Below are 12398 nucleotides of genomic sequence, written 5' to 3' on the forward strand. Positions count from 1 at the left end.
TGCTTTCAGGAGTAGGTATTAGATGCCTCAGGGAAATGAGGAACATAAGTCAGCCTTCTGCGACAGGGAGTTCTATCACTCTACTGTGTGTGCCCACTTGGTGCTAATTTTCTGCTATTGATATTTCTGTTACAATATTTGGTGTGATTTTAAGGGTAGAGACACCTGAAATTGAAGTGTTTCTTTTGAAAAGTTTTGGCAGTTTATGGTAGCTCTCTGGAAGATGAAAATTAGAAACCTGCTTTTGTGAATAACCTTCAGAGCGGATATACTTTATTATTTTAAAGACAAAGGCGTTAGTCCTCCAGGTAGTAATGTGCATGAAACCTGATTTCTTCTATTACTAATTACAGTGTAAGATTCGCTTAGCCGTGAAGACACCTGGTTTTAGTGCCTGGCTCTGTCGCCCACCTCCATCTTCCTGCAAGGCAAACCAGGGAGGCTGTAGTGATGGCTCCTGCCACCCATGTGGGAATCCTGGATTAAGTTCTTGCTTCTTCATTTTGGCCCTGGTTAGGGCATTGGTTAGAACTCTTGCTCTACCTCTCTAAAGTAGATTTTTAAATGATTAAATTAAATTTAAAAGTATTTGGTTTTCAAAACTGTTGAATAGTTATTTTTAGAAATCAGATGTTGCTCATTAAAAATTTTGTTATCTTTAAACAAAATGAAGATTTTGAGATGCTTTTAATTGCCTATATAAAAACATAATATAACCCCCAAAAAGATTTGTTCAGTCATTTGAAAAGCAAAGGAGAGGCTGGCACAGTGCCATAGAAAGCTAATTCTCCAGCTGCAGTGCTGGCATCTCATATCGGTGCCAGCTCCAGTCCTGGCTACTGCACTTCTGATCCAGCTCCCTGCTGATAGCCTGGAGTGCAGCAGGGATGCCTGATGCTTGGGCTCCTGTGGAAAGCGGACAAGCAGCCCCTGGCCCTCGATTTCAGATCAGCCCACCTCTGGCCATTGCAACCATTTGAGGAGTGAACCAGCAGATGAAAGATTTCTCTTCCTCCCACTAACTCTTTCAAGTAAAATAAAGAAGTCTTTAAAAAAAGCAAAAGAATTAGAAAATTCTTTTTTGGGGGGAGGGGTAAAATGATGTGCTTGTGTGTATAATGCTAATTTCAGAGACAGAAACAATATACTTTAGATTTCTGCATATGAAAATTAAGAAACAGGCTCTTCAGATTATCTGATTTTAATGACATTTTCATGTTTTGACAGTTTACATTTTTTTTTTTGTTAGTGCCTATCAGAATAATGACATCACTGAATTTGAAAAGATTCTGAAAACAAATCACAGCAACATCATGGATGATCCTTTCATAAGAGAACACATTGAAGGTATACTCTTTGTTCTAACGGAATTCTGTGTCCTTGCTGCTGTCAAACCAATGCTTAATAGAGCTGAAATTCATACAAAGTACAGAAACGCTGCCATGAAATAGGAGACCCCTTAAAATGATATAGCAGTTTGGAAGAATCCACTAATTGATTCTGTCTTGATGTGATCATATTGTCGAGTCTGTCCCCTTTACACATGGTAGCATGTTTATTGTTGCTTACAGAATATATTTTTAGGATTTAGATTTGACAAATAACAAAGGCATTGAAAAATACCCTGCTGTTAGTAGGCTGAGCTCTTTTCCAAAAAAGTTAAGGTTGACATTGGGATAGATTCTTATTAGTCAGTGAGTAAAATTTTTAGTAGGTGTTGTCGAGTTACCAAGGATGAAAGTCACTCCTTTTATGCTTCCTCTTACAAAGGAGTTTTTCCTTTTTTATGATTTTTAGATGATATATCAGTAAAATCTGAAGGATACTTCAGAAGCCATTTTTTATTGTTTCCTAACTTCATTTCTCTGTCATGTAACAGACATTTTTAAAGTCCTGATATGAATCTGGAATAAAACTGTACTTCACAAACATAGAAAAATATAGACTCATTGTCCATGAAATCCAATAGAATTTTTAAAAATTAAAAAACAAACCATCAAAAGCAAAACAATTAAAAAACAATTGTATGTGAAAAGACTGAGAGTCTATAAAAGCATTGTATAAAATATGAATATTGAGAGTATGAAACAAGGAACTTGGCTGGTATAAATCAGCTTCTTAAAGCATGTTGACTATTAAGGAAATGATTGGTGGAATCTTATTGGGAAGACAAAATACTTTAGTCGAGTTGAACATATAAGAAATCAGGAGGTAGAAGCAAGAAATCATGGAAGAGATGTCTGTAGCCATGGACTCAGAATGTTTCCAGGCCTAAATACTTCAGAATACTTCAGGTACTTGCACAGCAGAAAGATGTACTTTGAGAAATAAGAGGTGTGCATGATTACTGTGATTTAGAAATAGTAGTATTTCACAAATGTGTAATATCACAGATGTTTGGGATAGTTGAGTCACAAAGATACCAAACTACTAAATACAGATGGTTTAATTTTTGTCTTTTCTTTCAGAGCTTTTGCGAAACATCAGAACACAAGTGCTCATAAAGTTAATTAAGCCTTACACAAGAATACATATCCCTTTTATTTCTAAGGTACTTATATTCTTAGATTTTAATGGTATTTCTAATTTGTAGTTAATAAATGCAGTCAGCCTTTCAGTTAAAAAGTAAATCTAATTTGGTAACATTGTATAATATTGCATTATTTAAATTAAGTAAGTAGGCCTAAACTTTTCTAATTTTTTATATAATTTTATATGATATAAACAGATTCCATGTGGTTCATATACAGTTCTAAGAAGGTAACCATGCTTACCTTCTTCTAGAAATTGATATATATTTTTATTCTTGATTTAAAATGAACTAACTCAAAAGCACTTTAGCATTGTAACAAAAAGAAATTGAAATTCAATAAATTTTGTCTTTAATATTCCTTTAGCCTGAGAAAAGTATACAACTGAAGGTAGTAGCTAAAATATATTATTGATAAAGAATCCGTCTTCACTACAATAAAATTGTGATAAGAAAAATAATTCAAAAGTTACAAAGTTAAATCTTTAACTTGGGTCTTCAGAGATGTTGTGCAATGATAATGGAATTTATTTTAAAATCTTCACAAATTTTCCTGTAGGTGTTAGAAATGACTTTAAAATCAAAATGGTTATATAATTATTAAATCTTTAAAATGTCAGTAATAAGTCTTTCATCCTAGGAGTTAAACATAGATGTAGCTGATGTGGAGAGCTTGCTGGTACAGTGCATATTGGATAAGTAAGTACTTTACTGTTTTGTAAAAACCACAGAATGTTTCAGACCATAAATTTTAAATAATAAGTTGGCAGTTGAATTATTTGTTTTTCATAGAAAACACTGACTCTGATTAGAAGATCTTTTGACAATTTTTGATCACTGAATGAGCATATTAAACATGTCTCTGGAAAGTTTGAAATATTTTTTCAGAAGGATTTCTTATTCAGTAAATGCCTTTTATACAGTTCAAAGGATTCTTTAATGGATAACAATTTTGTTTAATGCTCTGGTTGATAAAAGTTTAGAAGTTATCTGTAGTATATTATTTAAAGCTTCACAGATGATATTTGCCTTTGATAATTGGGTAACTTTATGTGTGGTGGTTCTTTCAATGAAACTGACAAAAGGTAACTGAAATCTTGTTTTTGTCTCAGGTTTCAGTAAAACAAACATTGTGCTGAAGCTGAACTCATTTAATGTAGATAGCAGTTTTTTGGTTTTTTTAAGTGTATTTACTGTTTTTGAAAGAGGGCTTGGTGGGGCATAGATGTTCAGTCTGCTGGTTCACTCAGGTACCCTCAACAGCTGGGGTTGGGCCAGCCTTGAACTAAGTACTTGAGCCATCACCTGCTTCCCAGGGGCAGTAATGGTTGCTTTTAGTAGTAGCAGTAGCAGTAAAAATAAGCTGGATCAGAAGAGGAGGTACTGAGACTCCAACTAGCTGTCTAACATGAATTGCAGGGCATCTCAGGCTGGGACTTAATCCACTACACAACAATGCCTGCTGCAGCAGTATCAATACTTGATGAAACACTAATCAGTAATGATGCTTAATGAAAGTTGTTAGTAGACATGCTTTCCTTTATTTCTAGCACTATTCATGGCCGAATCGATCAAGTCAACCAGCTCCTTGAACTGGATCATCAGAAGAGGGGAGGTGCACGGTATACTGCACTAGACAAATGGACCAACCAACTCAATTCTCTCAACCAGGCTGTCGTCAGCAAACTGGCATAACAGAACAGGCTTTGACAGACATCCTCAAGGCAACAGTGCAGAAATGTAAACCTTGAACTGGGAATGGCAAAACTACTGTCGGTTGATGTGTCCTGAAATTTATTGGAGTTATGGCAGAAGTGCTTTTTTGATCAACTGGTTTGTGTTTTGCTGCTGCATTTATCCCAAGAAAAACAGCTTTAATCTCCAGAAGAAAACCAAAATACCATGGGATTTATGCTGTATTGACATCTTGCCCTAAACATACAACATCATAGTAATTTGTCGTGGGCAACATGACCAGAGAGAAGATTTTTGTCATGATTTTAAATACACTGACACGCTACTGTTGGTTAAATTTAAACATGTTTTACCTGCAGAAATTCTCTCACAAATAACCTGCAATAACTTGAAACGCATACCCTTTTGAACACTTCCTTTTCTCATGTATAAATGAAAATGTTTGCTGCATTTTGCAAAATGTCAATTCTCCAAAAATGTGTCCATATATTTCTGTACCTGCAGTGTAGTAAAGGTTTAGATGAAACCCCATAATTATAGTGGCATACTGTCACTTAGGTTTCAAGCAGCAAAATAAACAGTGCAGCTCAGAAGTTGTAGTTTGGTTCTTGATGTGTTTTCATTACTTTTGGGATTGTTTTGTTTCACAGTACCTTAGAAAACTCAAGCTGTTTTATATTCAGTTGATGATTTTAAAAAGCCTGGGGGCAAATAAGTTGTGGTTATTTGCTTTCAGGTTTATAAGTAGTCTTTATTGACGAAGTAAGGAGAACGACTTCCTAACAAAAATTCTTTTTTTTTTTTTTTAAAGAATGATATTCCTTTAAAAAGAGTAAGTTCTAACTCTCAGAATGTCTCATATTTAAACAGATATGCCAGAACATAGACAGCTAAATGAATGTTACCTTGCATAGTGATCTTGCTGGAAGGTTATTTCCTGATGCCAGCAGTTTACCATTGCCCAAAACCTCTTGGGTTGGCTCTTTTATAATTGCATTCAAAGTGAACTCATACACAGTGTAATACCTTTATGATTATGCATTGTTTAAAAAAGAAAAAAAATTTTTTACAAAGCTGATTGTTTCTAGGTATCATCATTTGGCAGTTTCCAATAATAAAGTCTGAGGTAATGCAGAAAGTATGCACCTGTCTGTAAGCAACACAAAGAGTTTTATAAAGATATTTTGAGCAGTGGTAGTATAGTTCAAAGAATGAACTGTGGCCTTCCAAAGGTGACTACCTGAAAGGAACTAGGCTCATTTGAATGTATTAAGTTTTGGATGTATTTTGTTTTATTTTTTCTTAAGTTCACATTAGTTTATAGTGTCAAAAGGAAGAACTAAGATGAACATAATTTCTTTGGTTTTTTTATTGCTTGTTATTATGTAAAAAGTGAGTGGCAGCGCAGAAGACTGTTATAACTGAAGAGTTACAACCAAGAATTTTTGATCATTAAATCAGATTTTATAAACAGTGGAAGGAGCATGGACTTAAAGCAAGGCATGCTTATTCGGTTTTGTCAAAATTTTACGAAAATATGTGATATATATTTATACTAAAACTATATAATCCTTAGATTTAGGAAAGCGATCAGTTATTGTCTTTAGCAGAGTAAAGCAGTATTAAATACAGGTAAATGTTGGAAATTGTAGAAACCTGAGAGAACAAAAGACAAAATTACTGTCTATAGTAGGGAATAAAAAAGTTTAAGATATTATAAAAAAATTATGTGTATTTTCTTCTCTTTTACATAAATCATTTGTGAAAAGTGTGTTAATTTTTTTTTACAAGAGTGATAATTAGGATTTATTTTTCAGTATAATTTGGAGACCCTTTGTTATCCAAATAAAAATGACAAGTTTCTGTGCCTGTATTCCACTATGTATGCATGTGATAATCCTACAAAGTTGAAGTTCTACTTAACTCTTAAATTTGTGGAATTACAATTCAAAGAATTTGAGTGATGTTATTTAACTCTTACTCTGCAACTCAGTTTCAAAAACGAAAAAAAAATTATCATTTGTCCTGTGATGAAGTCTTCACTGGGTATAATCCTGAATTTTCCAGGTTCTGGGGAGAAAGCATATACTTTTCATATTCTTTGGAAAACTGAGCTACATATATGGCAATATCCATAGCTGTACAATAACCACAGTTTATATGTATCAGGCATGTAATAACTTCAGATATAGTTAATATCAGTCTACCATTTAAAGGGAAGTTACTTTTCCCTTTAAACATTTTTCTGAGCTAAATGCTATAGTATTGAAATCTGAGAAATTGCTTTTCATATTATAACTAAAACTTTAATTAAAAAGCAATTTGAAGTTTTCTAGTGATCATCCACTAGTTAAATCTTTTGCTCTTTCCAATAAGTAGCTTGTATCATTGTAATCTGGTTATTTTTTTTTAGCCTAAAACTGGCTAAAGTTACTGCTACAAATACAGGCCATTGACTGCGAGAGCTGAACTTTTGTTAACTCATTCTTGCCTTTGGAGTAGTTGAAGACTATTTGAGCCGATACGTACTGAGTACTTCCTTTACTACTCCTTTCTAAGTGAACGTGGATAGTGTACCTTTCAAGACTCTTAAGAAACTGGCATCACATGGGAATGTAGTTTTATACAAATCCTATTTTAAATGAGCTGTGCTGTGAGTCATACAGTGCTGTGTGTTACCTGATATTAGACATGGATTTGTCCCGGATAGATTAAAAAAGATCTTGCTTTTTGAAATAGCAAATAGAAGAAATTTTGGAAGAAACTTTATTCAGTAGTCCATAATTCTTCAGTAAACAGGGTAAGTGCACTTCTGTTTTAGAGGGGAAGTGTGTAAATCGGCGTAGGAAATGATTGTTTTGGTGTAGGACTCTGATCAGCTTAGTCCACAAGATAAAAAGTTAACTATCCAGTGGAGTCCACTTACCTCTAACAAGAATCTCAGATGACCCTAATGATTCACTTACCTAGGCTTTTTGAAAAATTACTATGTTAATCTTGTTTTTTAGTATTTATTTTATTGTAGTTTATCTTTATTTGAAAGGTTGAGTTATACAGAGAGAGGGATAGACAGATCTTCCATCTGCTGGTTCACTTCCAAAATAGCCACAACAGCCAGAGCTGAGCTGGTTGGAAGCCGGACGATTTCCTCTGGGTCTCTCACATGGGTGCAAGCACTCAAGAGTATGGGCCATCTTCTGGTGCCCATATGAGATGCCGATGACACAGAGTCCCAACGTGCTACACCATGGCACCAGTGTCAAGTGTAAAGTGAGGTGAACATAAAACCTTAATCAATCATGAGTAAAAATGTGTCTCATTTTTAACCATCCCATCAAATTGTACAAAGTTTTGGCTATGCCTTATGTCTATCACCTACTGTTTGTAATACCAAGGGTTGATTGTTTGTTTTTAATATTTATTGAAAAGAATTGAAGAGCGGGCAAGATGAGGAGGTTTTGCATCAGATGTTTACTCCTCAGATGGCTGTAACAGCCAGGCTGAGTCAAGCCAAAGCTGGGAGCCAGGAGCTTCATCCAGGTCTCCCACATGGGTGACAGGAGCCCAGACACTTAAGCCATTTTCTGCTCTTCCCACGCCACTAGCAGGGAGCTGGATCAGAGCAGCCAGAACATGATTGGGCATCCATATGGAATATGAGCACCACAACTCCAGCCTCTTCAATACCAAATTTGTGATGCAAGTATTTCAAGTGAGACTTGGAAGACAATGACAGTTTTTAATTGCACTTCATCCAAAACATGGAGCAATAATAAAATGCAAAATTGTTCAGTTTTGCATTATGAACTTGGTTGTGACAAAAGTTTTCTGAATTTTGTTGTATGTAGTATTAAGATTCTTTCCTCACATTAATTAGGCCGTAAGCAACGGGTGAATTGGGGCATTGCAGACAATGGCTACCTTCTAGAATTGGAAATCCCACAAATTAACGCTTGAGAATTGAACTAACCAATAACTGCAGGATGAATCAAAAGTGATACAAGGTTTAGGGACTCCAGGTTTCTTTGACTCATTTGGAAATACACATGCCTTGTTGTTAATAAAAATTATGTGATCTACCTCTTAGAAAAAGTTTACTGTGTAAATATTAATGACAATTAGCACAGGACCAGCACAGTGATATAAACAGTATCAAAAAATACAGGTTTGATTGAGTACTTCTATAAAACAACTTTCTAGTGTTTTAAGAACTTTTTTCAGAACATAAAACTAAAAGCTCATTACTTTGGTTTGAGAATAAAGGCTTTAGTCTTTTGAAATTTTATTTTTGCTCTTTGAATTATTCATGGAGGAATGGGCCTCTCTTAACCTGTTAAAATCATCTGTCCTAGAACAATTCACATTGCATACAACTATTTTTTAGAAACTGTCACTTTAGTTTAAAATTAAATATGTCCAAGCAAGAAATACAGACAGGAGAAGAACCAAGGGAAGAAATGTACTCTTCCAAATCCCTGTTAGGGGATTTGAAGTTGAACCCCCTAACTACAACATCTAAGACACGATGCAGGTGTTTACTAGGTATCCAAAAATAGTACTGTTCTCAGGTATGACCTTAAACCCAGGAACAAAGGGCCAACCCTAAATCTCAAAAACTGATTATGCAATCAGTGTTTGAAAGTCAAAAGATCAAAAGAACTTTGAGACTAATATCTTACGTGACTAAGGTTCCAAGGTGTAAGTGTTGAAAACCAAAGTCATTGTAAATTGCAAATCCTTTGTCCTTGCAAGTTGTAGGAGTACAACAGGAGTAAAACAGCTTAGCTACTTATTTCAGCTACAACGAAGATAGTACATCGCATTACACTGATACCATTAGCCCACCAAGGAATATAAACAGTAAGTATGCCTACAACATTTTGATTTGCTTGTTTAATACTTTCATGTTCCCAACTTCTAATATTTAGAATAATGAAAAAATTAGTTTTCTTCTAGAAACATTTTTTAAATTTTGATCAATAGTCTTCAACAGAAGAAATATTACCTCAGAATTGTTAACAGTTGTTTTTGAGAATGTAGCTTGCAAACTGATGCGCTTTGTTGGCTAGTGCAGGATTGTTAGGACATGGTTTACTCTTATTGTCTTCATGCTAAGAAGCAGTTAGGAAAGGAATCCATGTGTGCTAGAATTCCCTTCAGCTGTTATTTGGTAGATTATGTGCTGTGCATGTGTTGTGTGCCTGCCATCTGCCTGGGGGTGTTCTAAAGCTGAAGAATACTATGTGAGATAAATTGTCCTTTGTTCATCGACCTTAGTTCTATGGCAAGAGGCAGATAAGCAATTTGGTTTTAAGTGGAGCAAAGATCTAGCAAAAATTAAGGGAAAGCTGGCCTCAGACTTGATGAGGAAAGGAGACTGTGCAAATCTAGGGTTAAGGGCTGATCAGTAAGGTACATCTTAGCTGGGACAAGTGTGTCAAATGCAAGCAAGGTGGAATGAGATAAGTTTAGTGAAGTGGGCAGGAACCAGATTATGTAATTGCATAACTTGAGGTTCTGAGTTAAGACTTTGTTCTAAATATTGGGAAGCCACCATTCTGAATATTGGAAACCTAAAAGATGGTTTGGGCTGTTGCGATGGAAAAATAATTATTCAGAGACCAGCAGGAACCTACAGCTGTAGGCTAGAATGATGGAGCTTCTTGGAGAGGACTTCACATATCCAGGAAGGAACCAACAGAACTTGCGTATGAGTTAAAACTGATCCTTATGAAAAAAGGCATCAAGGATGACTTATGTTTTTTACTAACTAGTAAGTAGATGATGGAATTGTTACCAAAAGGGGAAAGTACTTTTGTTCTTTTTTCTTTTGCAACAGAGAAGTCATCAAAGGAAAAGTGGACTAGGAGATTGCAAGTGAATGAATGCTATCATGAACAAAGCATTTCAAGTGGAAAATTATCATCAAAGACACTGCTGTGGCATTTTAAATTAATCCTCCACCAACGATGCTAGCATCCCATGTGGGCACTGGTTTGAGTCCCAGCTGCACCACTTCTGATCCAGCTCCCAGCTAAGTGCCTGGGAAGGCAGCTGAAGATGGTCCAAATGCTTGAATCCCTTGTACCTATGTGAGAGCCCAGAAGAAACTCCAGGCTCCTGGCTTCAGACTGGCCCAACTACAGCCATTGTGGCCATTTGGGCGGTGAACCAGCAATTGGAAGATCTCCGTCTCTCCTTTTCTCCCAAAATCTGCCTTTCAGATGAAAATAAATTTAAAATTTTATTTTAATGAAGTTATCAACTGAATGCTGCTGAGATGTGGAAAAGATGAAAGTGGGGACATGCTCAGGATTTAACAAGATGCAAATCTCTTCATGAGCATTTTCAGTGGGGTGATGGGGTTAACTATGAGAAACTTCACATAAGCTGTCTTTAATTTCCCACTGTAAATCAAAGGCTTTTACGAAGGCAGCAACTTCTCACCTATGCCAAGTCACACATCCTGAGGCTTCACTGGATCTCCTGCCTGGATGGCAGGGGCCCAAGCCCTGGGGCCATCTTCTGCTGCTTTCCAGGGCCTTACAAGGAGCTAGATCAGAACTGGGACAACTGAGATTCAAAACGACTTCCTTCTGGGATGTGACTACACCCAATATGACGCCTCACCAAGTGCAATAACATTTCCTTCTGTTGTGAAACTTTTAAGAAGTTTTCCTCAGTGTTTGGGGCTTTAGTAAAAGTTTCTGAACTCTAAAATGAACATACCATTTTTTTCTTTTAGTTCCTTCGTGTAATGAGTTACGAGTCACAGGTTTTCTGATGTTAATCCCCCCTGCTTTAATAAACTCGGACTGATGATTCAATTTTTCAGGAGAATGTTGAATGTATTAACCCACATATGTTTAGAAAATTTCCTTTCCCATGAGGTCTTTGATCAGTTTTGTTTCTAGGGTTAGTTTACATCATAACATGAATAGGTAGCTTTCACTCTATTTTTTAGATCACTGTATGTAATAAGAAAATAATCTGCTCTTAAGAAGAACTCATGGGCCCGGTGAAATGGCCTAGTGGCTAAAAGTCCTCGCCTTCAACGCCCCGGGATCCCATATCGGCGCCGGTTCTAATCCTGGCAGCTCCACTTCCCATCCAGCTCCCTGCTTGTGGCCTGGGAAAGCAGTTGAGGACGGCCCAAAGCTTTGGGACCCTGAACCCGCGTGGGAGACCTGGAAGAGGTTCCAGGCTCCAGGCATCGGATCGGGTGCATCGGCCCGTTGCAGCTCACTTGGGGAGTGAAACATCGGATGGAAGATCTTCCTGTCTCTCCTCCTCTGTGTATATCCAGCTTTCCAATAATAATAAAATCTTTAAAAAAAAAAAAAGAACTCATAATTTCTGTTGAAATGAGATTGTTTTAAGAGCTAGTAAGATTTTAAATTAGTATTTCCAATCTTGTAGTGATTATTTTTCCTTTCAGGTGTTCATCTTCGGCCATTCTGACATTTAAAGTGTTTGCTCAAGTTTTAAGATATATGAAGATTTTTTTATATATTTATGTGGTATTGTATGGTATTCTGCTACCTTTACACATTGCTTAATGTCCATTCAGTGTGAATAAATTATCCTATCTAGCATTTAACATTTCTTTATCATGAAAACACCCAAAATCCTGTTTTTTCAGTTTTTCAGCAGAGAAGTATACGTTATCTGTAACAATTGCTCCATGGAATACAATGCCAAACTTCTTACTCCTTTGTAGCTATAACCTAGTACTGTAAATCAACTTTTCCCCATTCCCTCCATACCCACTCTGCCCTCCAGCCCCTGATAACCACCTTTATATCTTCAATTTCAGTGAGATGACCTATATTTTAGACGCCATAGGTGAGTGAGACCATGTAATTCTATGCAAGGCTTGTTTCATTTAACATAAAGACCTCCAGTTCCATGCATGCCTTTGCAATATTTTTGCATTTTATTTGTTGTCAGAAATATGTCTTTTTTTTTTTAAAGATTTATTCATTTTATTACAGCCAGATATACACAGAGGAGGAGAGACAGAGAGGAAGATCTTCCGTCCGATGATTCACTCCCCACGTGAGCCGCAATGGGCCGATGCGCGCCAATCTGAAGCAGGGAACCAGGAACCTCTTCCGGGTCTCCCACACGGGTGCAGTGTCCCAAAGCTTTGGGCCGTCCTCAACTGCTTTCC

The 12398-nt window shown here is 36.3% G+C and overlaps 1 protein-coding gene across 3 annotated transcripts in view; it reads left to right on the top strand.

The window, feature by feature from the left end:
• The window catches only part of COPS2 (COP9 signalosome subunit 2), a 29557-nt gene extending 24733 nt beyond the window's left edge, over positions 1 to 4824 (top strand). For all 3 annotated transcript variants that reach the window (XM_004578089.3, XM_004578090.2, XM_058665879.1), the window contains exons 10-13: positions 1250 to 1347; positions 2469 to 2551; positions 3171 to 3229; positions 4081 to 4824. In XM_004578089.3, coding sequence (XP_004578146.1) covers positions 1250 to 1347; positions 2469 to 2551; positions 3171 to 3229; positions 4081 to 4225 — 385 coding nt within the window. In that variant the 3' untranslated portion in view covers positions 4226 to 4824. The remainder of the gene's footprint in view (positions 1 to 1249; positions 1348 to 2468; positions 2552 to 3170; positions 3230 to 4080) is intronic.
• Positions 4825 to 12398: the final 7574 nt, after the last annotated feature.

The sequence above is a fragment of the Ochotona princeps genome, chromosome 6, assembly GCF_030435755.1.
Source record: "Ochotona princeps isolate mOchPri1 chromosome 6, mOchPri1.hap1, whole genome shotgun sequence".
Lineage (NCBI taxonomy): Eukaryota > Metazoa > Chordata > Mammalia > Lagomorpha > Ochotonidae > Ochotona > Ochotona princeps.